The sequence below is a fragment of the Brassica oleracea genome, chromosome C5 (genome assembly GCF_000695525.1).
Source record: "Brassica oleracea var. oleracea cultivar TO1000 chromosome C5, BOL, whole genome shotgun sequence".
Classification (NCBI taxonomy): domain Eukaryota; kingdom Viridiplantae; phylum Streptophyta; class Magnoliopsida; order Brassicales; family Brassicaceae; genus Brassica; species Brassica oleracea.
The window spans coordinates 42,601,328-42,613,742 of record NC_027752.1 but is presented as its reverse complement, the minus strand read 5'-3'; the positions used below and the strand labels follow the sequence as shown (position 1 = coordinate 42,613,742).

General features: G+C 33.0%; 1 protein-coding gene across 1 annotated transcript; it reads right to left on the bottom strand.

Annotated features, from left to right (window-relative positions):
• Positions 1 to 611: 611 nt before the first annotated feature.
• On the bottom strand, positions 612 to 2,886 carry LOC106343141 (adenine/guanine permease AZG1). Its single transcript, XM_013782277.1, has one exon. The coding sequence runs from the start codon at positions 2,598 to 2,600 to the stop codon at positions 876 to 878; it is 1,725 nt and encodes a 574-aa protein (XP_013637731.1). The 5' UTR covers positions 2,601 to 2,886; the 3' UTR covers positions 612 to 875.
• Positions 2,887 to 12,415: the final 9,529 nt, after the last annotated feature.

Genomic DNA, 12,415 nt, shown 5'->3' with positions numbered 1-12,415 from the left:
TATAGCAAGCGTGTTCAAGGTAACAACAAGAAACTTCTGCGCTGCTTCGGTTTGAATTTCATTCTTATTGATTTGTCTGTGTTGCAGAGTGGAGTTCCTGATTTTACAGTGCTTCAACCTGATGAAGCAATGAGTGTACTTGATGAGAAAGCTTCAGAATTGGAGGTAAATGACTATATACAAAACAACCTAATCACTAGACAGATGTTGAGTTGAATAGCTTTATGATTTGTAGTTGTATCTTTTGATTTTTAGCTTTATGTCATTTTTATTTAAATTTTTATGTTATCAAATCCATATAATTCAACTTTAAAAAAAAAATATTTAAGAACCTCTATGGGGTTTTTCCATTGGATTCTCTCATTAGAGGAAGAAAAAATTATTTCAACTAACCAAAGTTCTTAACTTCTCATATCACCTTTAAACCTACTAATTTAATCATCAAAGCCCATTAGGAATTCTAATGGATAGAGTTGCTCTAAGAACTCCGAGTTAATCATGCTCTAATACTAGTACTCACTAATATTCATATATGAATGTTTTTCTTGGGAGGTCAGTATTCATATATGAATGTTTGATTTTGTTACTATTGGAGTAACCAAAACTAATCATTTCAAAAACCAAAACTCAACTTTCCATTATATAATTTTCAAAACTAACTATTGGAGTATTCATATACAGTATTTATTTCTGTACTATCCTAATATATAATTTTCTTTCTGAACATGAAAAGTCTTGTCGAGATTATTTCCCCCCATTTTTACACTTTCCCATTTAAAAATCTACAAGAGATACAAATAAACAATCCACTCACTCACTTGTACAAATCAATAGTAACAAAAATGTGAAAAAGAAGAATTAAAAAAACAAACAAACTAAACGGACGTATGAGTCTCGCTAATTTTGGCAACTCCATTGCTGTTATCCTCTTCTTCAACTTTCCTTTTCAAAAACCCTAATCTCACCATCCCTTCCTCTCCCCAATCCCACAGATGCAACACCACATACGTCCCTATCCCTCCGATCAACCCGTACGCCACCGAGTACGTCAACGGCATCATAATCATCGTCACGAACGCCGGAATCGCCTCCCTCATATCCCCCCAATCGATCTCCGTCACCGACTTCATCATCATCACCCCCACCAGTATCAACGGCGGCCCGACCGCCCACGCCGGAATCGAAGCCAGCAGCGGCGTGAAGAACATCGCCAGTAAGAAATAAACCGCCACCGTGATCGCCGTCAGCCCCGTCCTCCCTCCCTCCCGTATCCCCGTCGACGACTCTATAAAAACCGTCACCGGAGACGTTCCGAGAAGCGATCCGATCACGATCGCGGACGCGTCGGACATGAACGCGAAGTACTGCCCCGCGAAGTCTCCCCTCTCGTCGACGAACCCGGCGAACCTCGCCATGGAGTAGAGCGTCCCCGTCGTGTCCAAAATATCCACGTAGAGGAAAGTCACTAACGCTTCCCAGAAATGCCCTTCGCTTATCCCCGAGAAGCTCAACGCTCCCGCCGTGTGCTTGATGACGTGGACGTCAACGACCTTTTTGAAATACTCGTGAGCCGCGTCTCCCGCGGGGTTGTTGGGAAACGCCGTTACCTCGGTGTTACGGAACCACGAGACGGCCGTTACGAAGACGATCCCGTAGATCATCGCTCCTTTCACGTTCTTCACCAGACAGTAGGCGATGATCACGAACCCGACGATGCCTAGCCAGAAGGTGGGACTCTCCATGCGTCCGTGGAGGCACATGATATCTCCCGAAACGGATCCTCCGGGGATCAAACTGACGGTTCCGTTAGCCGACGTTATAACGGGAGCTAACGAAGCTCGTGACGTGGTTGGACACGCGGCGAGAGTGACGAGAGTGGAAGGGCTGTAACCGACTAAACCGAGTCCTTGATTGTTCTGTAAACCGATGAAGGCGAGGAAGAGTCCGATTCCGGCGGAGGAGCTGATTCTGACCGGTTTAGGGACGAGTTTCGCTAGCTTCGCTCTGAAGCCTACGGCGGAGATGAAGAGGAATATTAATCCCTCGATGAAAACCGCGGCGAGAGCGGTTTGGTACGAGATTGAACCGGATCCGTGGAAACCGACGACGGTGTAAGCGAAGTACGCGTTTGTTCCCATCCCCGGAGCTAGAGCTAGAGGGAGATTCGCCATCAGCCCCATGATCACGCACCCGATCAGAGACGCCGCCACGGTGGCGACGATTAGATCCTTTCGGATTCCTTCCACGCACGATGCGTAACCGGGGTTAACCGGGTCGAATTTACACGTTACGTCCGGTTGGATGAGTCGGACACCCGGTCCGGTACACTGGGAAGGTGGGATCGTTGGGTTTGAGCAGAGGGGAACGCAGTCGGAAACAGAGCAGGTGCCGCCGGAGTCAGATAAGATGGAGGCGTTCACGGCGAGGATGTAGGCCATGGTGAGAAAAGTCGCCGTACCGGCGCGGAGCTCCGTCGTGAAAGTTGAATTCCGTTCGGCGAGTTTGAACCGTTTGCCAACTCGGCTTGAACCGACGTAAGCGTTGAGTCGGTTTAGTAGCTTGGGCTTGGTTCTGGTACTAAAAGGTAGTTCTTGCTCCATTAGAAAGAGATCACAGGAGAAATGCGAAAAAAAACTTTTTTTTCTTCTTTCCTGGTTTTGTAATTTAGTGAAGCGAACAGGGTTGCTTATATATATAAGTACATATCATCACTGTATATATGAGAGAGAGAGAGAGAGAGTTAGTTTATGGATATGATTAGAGAAACAGGAAAGATTCTAGTAAAGATGAAGGGGATCTTTAGAAGAGAAGTATCTTCGTATGCAACCATGTGTCCACGTTTCTTCGTTATGCCCTTTTATTCTAGTTTTGTAATATAATCTTTTTATTGTTGATCTTTTTGTGATTAGAAATGAAGGGTCTGATTGGTAATGGCCGTAGATTTAAAAATTTTGGTGTAGACAAAAATCTGTAAACTTTTTGATGTGGCTTTAGATTTTATTACCGTAGAATTTTATAGAAATCACTAAAAAATTGCTTTGGATATTTGGCTTTGCAGAGCACTTGTACAGCTGTAGGTTATTTCAAGAGCTTTGGTTTCAAAAAAAAATTTAAAGTTTGATTGCTCTGAATTTGGTGCTTTAGAAATAAATAGGGTTGTGGATAACACCTACAACAACTACCAATCACCCCCGAAATGTATATATTATTTAAAGTATTTTTTTATTTGTTCTGTATTTCTTTCTGTTTCTAAAAGTTATATTTCCTTATATTTTTTCGTAACAAATTAAAATATAATAAACATGTTTACTTAAATTACTATACAATTTCGAATAGTTATCAATTAATAATATTTAATTAATTTCCATATATTCTTAATTAGTATTTTTAAAATTTATTAATACTGATTACAAATATTTGAAAATTCCAAAAAATATTTTTTTGTTGAACAAAAAAATATCTAAAAAAAAGAAAATAAATATTTTTTATAACTCGGGAGTGTTCAGTGGATCGAAACCTAACCGACTAATCCTCTAGAAGCTTGCGCAATGAGAATTAGATACTCATGTCACCAATCTACACAAACGAGTAAATCTTAGTTTTAGTAGGTTTTGAACCCAAGGTACTTAGCACATTTCAAAACTCACCGTAACACTTGACCACCACGTTTGTGTGGTTAAAAATATATCAGTTTTTAACATTATATTAAATATATAATGTTATCAGTTTTTAACATTATCAATTTTAACAAAATTAAACTAATATTAATTTAATAAACTGATTTTTTAAATATAGTTTACTATTATTGAAAATTATACTAAAACACACACACAAATTTTTATTATTGTGAAACTGTTTTTTTAACATTTATATTTGTATATTATATTTTATTTGTGAAACGAAATTAGTATTATTTTGTTTTGTTTTGTTTAGAAGTATTTTAAGACAAGTGTCAATTTATTTATATTTTTTTTTTTTTTGTAACTGATATTTTGAATACGTATTAAGTCAGCAATATGTGGTGTGAACTCAACAAGTTAAATGCAATGCGTATTTAAAATAGTAGAAACTTAACTGTTGCGTGATTAGTCAAATACTTAGGTTTTTTGATAATTTAGTCAAATACTTAGTTAGTATACGATTACGTTTGAAGTTTGAAAGAGAATATTATATAATTCTAGATTATGTGCATTTTTTTTTTTTAAATGGTGTGTGTTGCAAGTTGAGTCATCTGCCTTGATCTCGTGTACTGTAGGTAGATTAGTGAATTCCATCACTTATCTTTGTTCATTAAATAATAATGTATAGAGTGCGTTAGCTTTTGCGATATAAATAAACGAGATTAATAGAGTTAAGTATTGACTAATAGTAACTTTTCGTTTTAATAAAAAAGGTTGTTTGAAAACGTCTAATGTGGTTATTCGTGTTGTATAGATGGCAAAATGATATAATCGAATAACTCAAACATGAATTTGTGTTTAGTAAATTTAAATGATCAATTCAAAAAGAACACAAATTAACCGAGAAAATACCGTGTGTGTGGTCTAATGCTGGTATAACTTTGCCATTTTTTTAGCTTGTATTTTTTTTTTTTTTTCAGTTTTATAGAAAACTAACACGGTTCAATATGAACAACTCTGGTGATCCCCTATATATTAAAAGAGAAACATTACAACATTTGAGGTAACCAAGTGTCATCACCACAATTATTAGAATCATTAGAGAAATAGATCGGTTCATCAAAATATATAATAAATTCCTTCTATATATTAAAAGAGAAGCATTACAACATTTGAGGTAACCAAGTGTCATCACCACAATGATTCATACGAGAAATAGATCGGTTCATCAAAATATATAATAAATTTTTGATTAAGCTAACCATAAATTAATTATTAATATTCTCAATTCTTTTCTTGAATAAAATTTTACGGAATTGTCTAATGTGACTAAAATATACATGACAATTAATGATTTTGAATAATAAAGATTTGATACAAATTAGTGTATTCTCTATCATTTTTGTTTAACTTTAAGTTATTAAAATAAATTAAGCAATCACATTAACCATATAATAAAAATTTAGAGTTTTCGTATATGTTATATTTTGAGTTTTTTAAAAAGTCTCACATTGAAATTTTTATAATCCGTGATTTTTTTTTTTTTATGACAATATACAAATTATTACAAAATTATGTAAGTAGAAAGTCTCATATATTATAATAAAAATTTAGATTTTTCCGTATATGTTATATTTTGAACTTCTTAAAAAGTTTTACATTGAATTTTTTTATGATCCATGATTTAATTATTTTTTATCATAAGATATAAATAATTACGATGCAAAAAAAAAAGATATAAATTATTACAAAATCATGTATGTAGAAAGTCTCATATATATATTAATATCTTTTAATTAAACTATATACCATAGAAAATACATAAAGATTTTAATTTTAAAATTTGCTTTGAACAATTTTTTCTGATAAAATCTTTGAAAAAATACTGACAACTTAATATTTAAAATTTAAAATTTGCATTGAATGTTTATAAAAATTATAAATTACTAAAACTTTCAAAAACATTGCACAATGAAAATTCGTTATCAGCGATTTATTTTTTTTGTTATAAATGATACAAATAATTAGAACACATCATTTAACAATATATCAATATTAAAAAATATACTATTTATCTATGTATATATTATGTAAATTTAATTATATAAAATAGAAAATAGAAAAAATTATCGTTTGGATTAATAAAATTTATTTACGTATTCACACCAATTTAATTATATACATAATAGTTACTGGTTTTTTCATTATCCAATATATATATTATTTTATAATATATAAAAGAACATATAATATGTAAAATAATTTATATATACAATATTTATTTCGCGCAAGGCGCGAGTCTTTAATCTAGTTCGTTTATTAAAATGATTACGTTGTGTGTATGCATATGTGCAACTACGGCTAAAAGAGGAAACGTTATAAACTTGGCTACAATTTTCAAGTGTGAACAACTTCTTTACTAACTAACAGCTCGTATTTGTTGACCAGCTGACTGTTTTGCCTCTCAGTTTATGTTTATGAAAATGATATATTGCAGAATAAAACGTTGTTTTGTATTTTTGCATTAAAATGTACAACGACTTAATACGATTGGAATAAAGTTAATATCATAAGAACTGATCATTTGTTTTTTAAGTGGATGATCGTTTTAGTCAATTTTTAACTCCATTTGTTGATGGGAAGTCAAATATATCGGCAATAATCGAGTAGGCTTGAGGGATTATTTAGTGGTGCTGTATCTAAAATAAAATGTCATAAAACTACGCTAAAATTCTAGTGAATCCCGAAAATGCATAAACTAAAAGATCTTCATCTTAACTTTTGTGGTTGTTATGCATACATAATTACCAGATTTTACATTATAATGGTGATGCATTAACATCATTAGAGTACAAACCAGTGATGAAAGTGTGAAACACTAGACTATACATATCAATATATAGTCTTAAATTTTAAATCACTATGCGTTAAATCAATATTTTCAATTAACTGCATGGTATGATATGTATGCCAGCCTCGATATAACATTCATGGGCATGATCTTCTTCTTTTTTTTTTGTCAAACATGGGCATGATCTAAATAGACGTTACATTGATCAAGAAATCAGAAAACAAAATTCGGAGCAGTACATTTTATTTTTTTCAACAACACGTGGACATAAACATAAAGGTAAATTACTCTTTATCAATAAATGATTTTGTCGATTTATATTCGTATAATCAATTATCAACATCAATAAATGGTTTGTAGTACGCCAGGGGTAGTACGTAAGGGAAAAAATAACTGCGCATATATAGAACTGATTTTAATACGTGGTGTAGTTACTTCTCCACTAGGTTGAGTTAATCCTATAATATTTGAAATTTTGATCTTGATGTAGATGGTACAGACATATCTTGAACGAGAGAAATTAATATGAAGATTTGGAGGTCGAGTATCGTGTCGGGGCCATTCATTCATGTGTCTTTGTTACGAGTGCCATGCTATTTATTGTTTGGGTCTGACTGTTATCTTATAAATTATAACTCATATATATTATACCACTATATATTTTCGTCAAGAAACTAACGTTCTAACATTAACATTACAGCATCTCCAACTCAATTTCAAATCTTCAAATTTTGAAGTTGTGAATAATGAAACCTCGAATTTTGATGTTAATTTCACTATTCACAACCTCAGACTATCTTTTTTTTTTCTGTCTTTATAGTTACTTTTTTTTATAAATATTACTCTAATGACTATAATGCATATAAATAAAATTTTAAAGATTTTTTTTTGAAAATTTATGGTTGGAGTAACCACCTTCAAATCCTCATTTTGAAGGTTAATCAAAGATCAAGTAGTAAAGATAATTGGATTTGTAGTCGCCCTTGAGGCTTTTATGTATTAAGAACATGTCCACAGATGCAACAATACCAAAGCAACTAGACATGGTGTGTGCATAGAAAGTGTTCAAAACCAAGTCATGTCTAAGTCTAACTCAGTACATCGTGAAATAAACGACGAGAAATTAAAAAGATGGACGCATACATAAATTTAGGTAAGTTTTACAGCAATTGAATGTCAGATGACAAGCAAGTGATTGTATATACCTATTCTATTTGTGCCTTTACATGTAATATATTAGTGGACTATAAGATGCATACATTTTGGTGTGTACCTATTCTAGTTAGGAGTTATACTTTTAAATTGTATGTTCAAAAATCATGTGTTATTTCGCCTTGTTAACCTCCTCACAAGTCGGACTTCTTATCGCAACACATATATATTTTAATATAAGCCCTAGACTTATTATAGACTCTACACAAACCCTAGACTTATTATAGAATGTTTTAAATACTTCGTTTCTACCATCTCAGTTCATATTTGAATACGCATGTGTATATTTCTTAACTAAAGTAATACAGTCTGATAAATAACAACAATACTACTAGTATTTGGTTTGTGAAATTATATCAATTATTGGAATATGGATTGGTGGTGGCCGACTTCACGTGAGGAGATGCCCTCATTCGGCAGTCATTTTGCCTTTGGAGTTATAAGTTTGCAATTAATAAATGCAATTCAACTACTTTACAACCATTTCAATTTTTTTTTTTGGTAAAAGTTCAAACATGTTTATGTTTCTCGTATCATAATTCAACGGCTCCACCTTGTCTGTTTTTATCTCATCCACACAACTTAAAGGTTGGTTTCGATTGTACTATTTATTAAAACAAAAACAGAAAATCGACTATACTAGCTGGAATAAAAATAAATCTCCAGTATTTTTATCATTTAAAATTCGCTGACGAGTTATGGCTTTTTAGTAGAAAGCACTCAAATTAAACTTTTGATTATCTAAAAGATATGTCAGTGAAATGATTTAGAAGATGGAATATTGTAATATTGAACCAAGAGACCATCAAGGTCTCGCATATAGCGAGCAGAAGGTGTGTTCTTTGTGAATTAGAATCATTCTTTACAGGCATTGATCGATACTAAGACGAGACACTAGAGATAAGAGATGTTTTTAAGAGAAACAAAGAGAGATAAGATATATGTGTAAGTGATACAGTCAATATTAATATTATTATAAGAATTGATTCCTCATAGTTCAATTTATAGCCATGTATATATCATTTACCACCTATTAATCTCTGTCTACCATTTTGTCTTTAATTAGTTATCATTTGTTGGGTAAGAATTTTTAGCAGCTAATAAGAAAATAATGTGTTAAACAGTAATATTACGGTTAAAAAAATTATGGCCCCAACGTTTTGGGTGCATGACAGTATGACAACATGCAATATCCTTTATTTTTTTGTATTTTTTTTTGCTTAAAGTTTTTCAGTTGCACGCTATTTTTGGTCGATTATTTTTGCTGCACCGATGATAGATAGATGTATGACTTTCGTATCATAGATTCAAAAAAATATTGTATAAAACATTATGTTAGTTTTATAGTAAATGCTAACAAATTAAGACTAGAAAGCAAAACATTTATAAACCGACCACCCAGACTTAATATAGTTTTTGGGTCGGTAAAAAGGAGCACACTTGGACATGTTTCCACTTTGCATCCAACTTACAAATATATTTATTTTCTTTCGGTTCTTTATCTATTGGATAAGTAACAAAATGGATCTTAAATTAGTGGGTCCTTCCTCGAAAATAATTCATACAGCATTGTATGTTCTTAGGAGGAATTGTATAAAGTCTTATTTTGAAACAAAAAAAAACTATATGCACACGCAAAAAATGTAAATAGAAATTAAGAAAATAAGAAAATAAGAAATGAATTGAATGAAAGTTTCATGGAAAAGTATCGTTCGACCAGTCTTTTTGCGCTGTCAGATTTTTGTTCGCTTCCACATGATTTCGACAACCAACAAGGCACTAACCATATGAATCTTCCTCGGTTACTAATTTTCAATCAATTATCTATACTATACTACTGTTGTATCTTACCTTTAGTTTTTGATTTGTATAGTTAACTACAAAAATGATATCTACTTAGATTTTTATTCAACAAAATATTCCATAGAAAGAGGTATATCAAAACATAACTTAGCATTGGAACTTTTTGTATCAAAATTGTAGGATGCAATTGGTGATCAAACTGCTCATTCAACTTGATTCATAACTTTCGAAGTTCAGTATCTACAAGACCATGTATAGTGCATATAATATATGTGTTTATTGAGGTATTTAAGCGATTATTGGTAAATGGTTGAATCCATTACTTGATTAGTATGATAAGCATATGAAATGATTTTAAAATATGTATGATTAGATGCAGTGGATTTGGGAGAGGTTAAGAAAGTTAGATCAGTGGAGAGATTTTAACTTTTTAATGATGGAGTTGGCCAAACCAATGTGATTAGTGGCGAAGTGTTGGCCTCTACTTTTTCCACTCTTGTGTTCTCTTATTTCTAAACCCCACTAAAAATGTATTAAAATTGTGTTCTCACTGGCTAATCATTAATATTTTAGTGCACATTTGAAATAAGAAATGATGTATTGGCCACACCATATTACATAGCTCTGATTCGATTTTTTTCATTAATAGTATACGGCTAAAACAAGGTTAAGGTGTTTTAAAAATTGTAATGAGTCGATCGTAAGAAAATACTAACTTTTCAAGATTTCGATAATAATCAGGTGTAGACTTTTGTCCCATTTTCTCTAAAGTGTGTAGGCAACACAAGCAACATCTTGTCCTCTTGTGTGTTAGTTGAATTACTTACTTGACCGAAGATCACTTTCTTTGAAAAGTATATGTGATCATGTATATTTTAATCAACATATAAAGAAAAAGACGAGCGCAGCACAATAATTCGTTCAAAGATTATCCATCTTCGTTTCATTTCATCCAGATATACGTAACTTAGTGAAACTCGATCTATTAGTAATTCAGTACTAACATAATTGCATCTAAAGATAACATATATATATATATATATATATATTTAAAACATGTTTTACAGATTGTTAATCATAATAGTTGGATGATCTAAAGCAAAAAAAAACAAAAAAAAAAAGTTGGATGATCAGCATTTTAATTCATTAATTTTCTATATTATCACTAATGTGTCAAAATCAACATTTTGCTAGCTGGGGTGAAGTGGACCCAAAACTTCTTTTGTACAAATTCGTCCAAAAGTCGCATTACAATCACACCCACTTAATTTAATATGAGAACAAATTAAGATAAATAAAAGCTAAGATCCAACTGGGTGAATACAAATTTCATATTCCTAACTTTCTTATTTGCACCTCCTTTTTTTTTCTAAAGTGTGTTTTACAGAAACGTGTCGTTAATTTGTTATAACTGAAGTTAGTTTCATTTTTTACTTTAGGAAACCACTATATTGAATCTACTTTTCAGGACAAAAAAATTCTCTTGTTGGATGAGAACTTCATATTATTATTATCCAGAAATAAAAGACTAAAGATCTATTACATGGAATTTGTTTTTCTTAAATCATTTGGATCACTTTAGGGTTTATAAGGAAGGGAGTTACATGTTATAACACAAGCTTGTTAAAATTTTGTACACTTCTAGTGATGTCTAATTCGAACTAGTTTCATAAAGTCAATATTCTATTGGAATTTTATCTTGGGTTATATGTTTAGCTTGCTATTATATAAGGAGACAAAACATAAAAGTATAAAAGATCTATAACATTTTTATTGATTTTTTGGCTAGAAAACTAAACTTGAGTTCAACCCAAAACAAAACCAATTTCACTCAGCTAAACAATGTCTGAAACTGTTGTTCAGTGCATAAAAAGAACGCTTTAGCAAGAAAGCCTCGAGAGCATGATTAATGAGAGGTTCTTAGGATGAGGTTCTTAGCGGAATATAAGAAACCGTCTCTTAACTTTTAACTAAAAAACTAAGAACCGGCTCTTGAATAAGATATTTAAGAACCAATTCTTAGTTTTTTTAGTTAAAAGTTAAGAGACGGTTTCTTATATTCCGCTAAGAACTCCACCCTAAAAACCCTCATTAATCATGCTCTTGGCTAATGACAGTTGGGACATTAGAACAACTTTAGAGATCTAATCATTACAAGTTTAAGCTATGCATAATGGAACGAGGATAAGAAGTCTCTCAAAGAACATTCTGATTATGATTAGTAACAAAACATAAAAAAGTGTCCCCACTTTTCTTTTCCGTTTTTAAAATCCCTGCCAATAAAATGCGGAAATGAATTAAATATATTCATTATTGAACAATTAGAATCTTAACGGTTAAGATCTCAAGAAGAAGATCTCCGGCGACTGTTTCTTTTGTTTGAAGAGAAGGTTAGCGGTAGTTCTCGTCGTTCTTGTCTAGGGTTTCCGGTGGTTCATAGGCGGAAGAGATCTCGTTCAACGATTGAACTCTCCTGCGGGGTGACAAGGCGGCGTAGAAATCCGATGGCGCGGAGGCTCTTTAGGTTCGGAGCTCCGGCGAATAGTTGTGACGGTGGAAAGCGTCGGTGGCTGTGCGTGGATTGGGCGACTAAGTTGAGGCGAGCGACACGTGGAGGGCGGATCATCCAGATCATAGCACGTGTTCTGCTCTGCTTCCTTTCCGCGCGTCCAGAGCAACCACGGCGCAGCGTTTGTGGGCCTTGGGCCATGTGTCTTATTTGGGCTTCGGCCGGTTTTTTCTGTTGCCCATGTCTTTCTTGGGTTTTGTGGGTTGTAAGCGAGTGGTCTTGGGCCTCGGCCGTGGGCTAGGCCCAGTGGTTCAATAAAATTTCAATTTGGGAAAAAAAAAAAAATCTAAATAACAGGAGTGATACATACTTTAATAAAAGTTGTGTGTTTTATGCGATTCTGTGGAGTACAATTAATAG

Coding starts and splice junctions, on each gene's coding strand:
- LOC106343141 (XM_013782277.1), bottom strand. CDS start 2,600: ATGGAGCAAGAACTACCTTTTAGTACCAGAACCAAGCCCAAGCTACTA.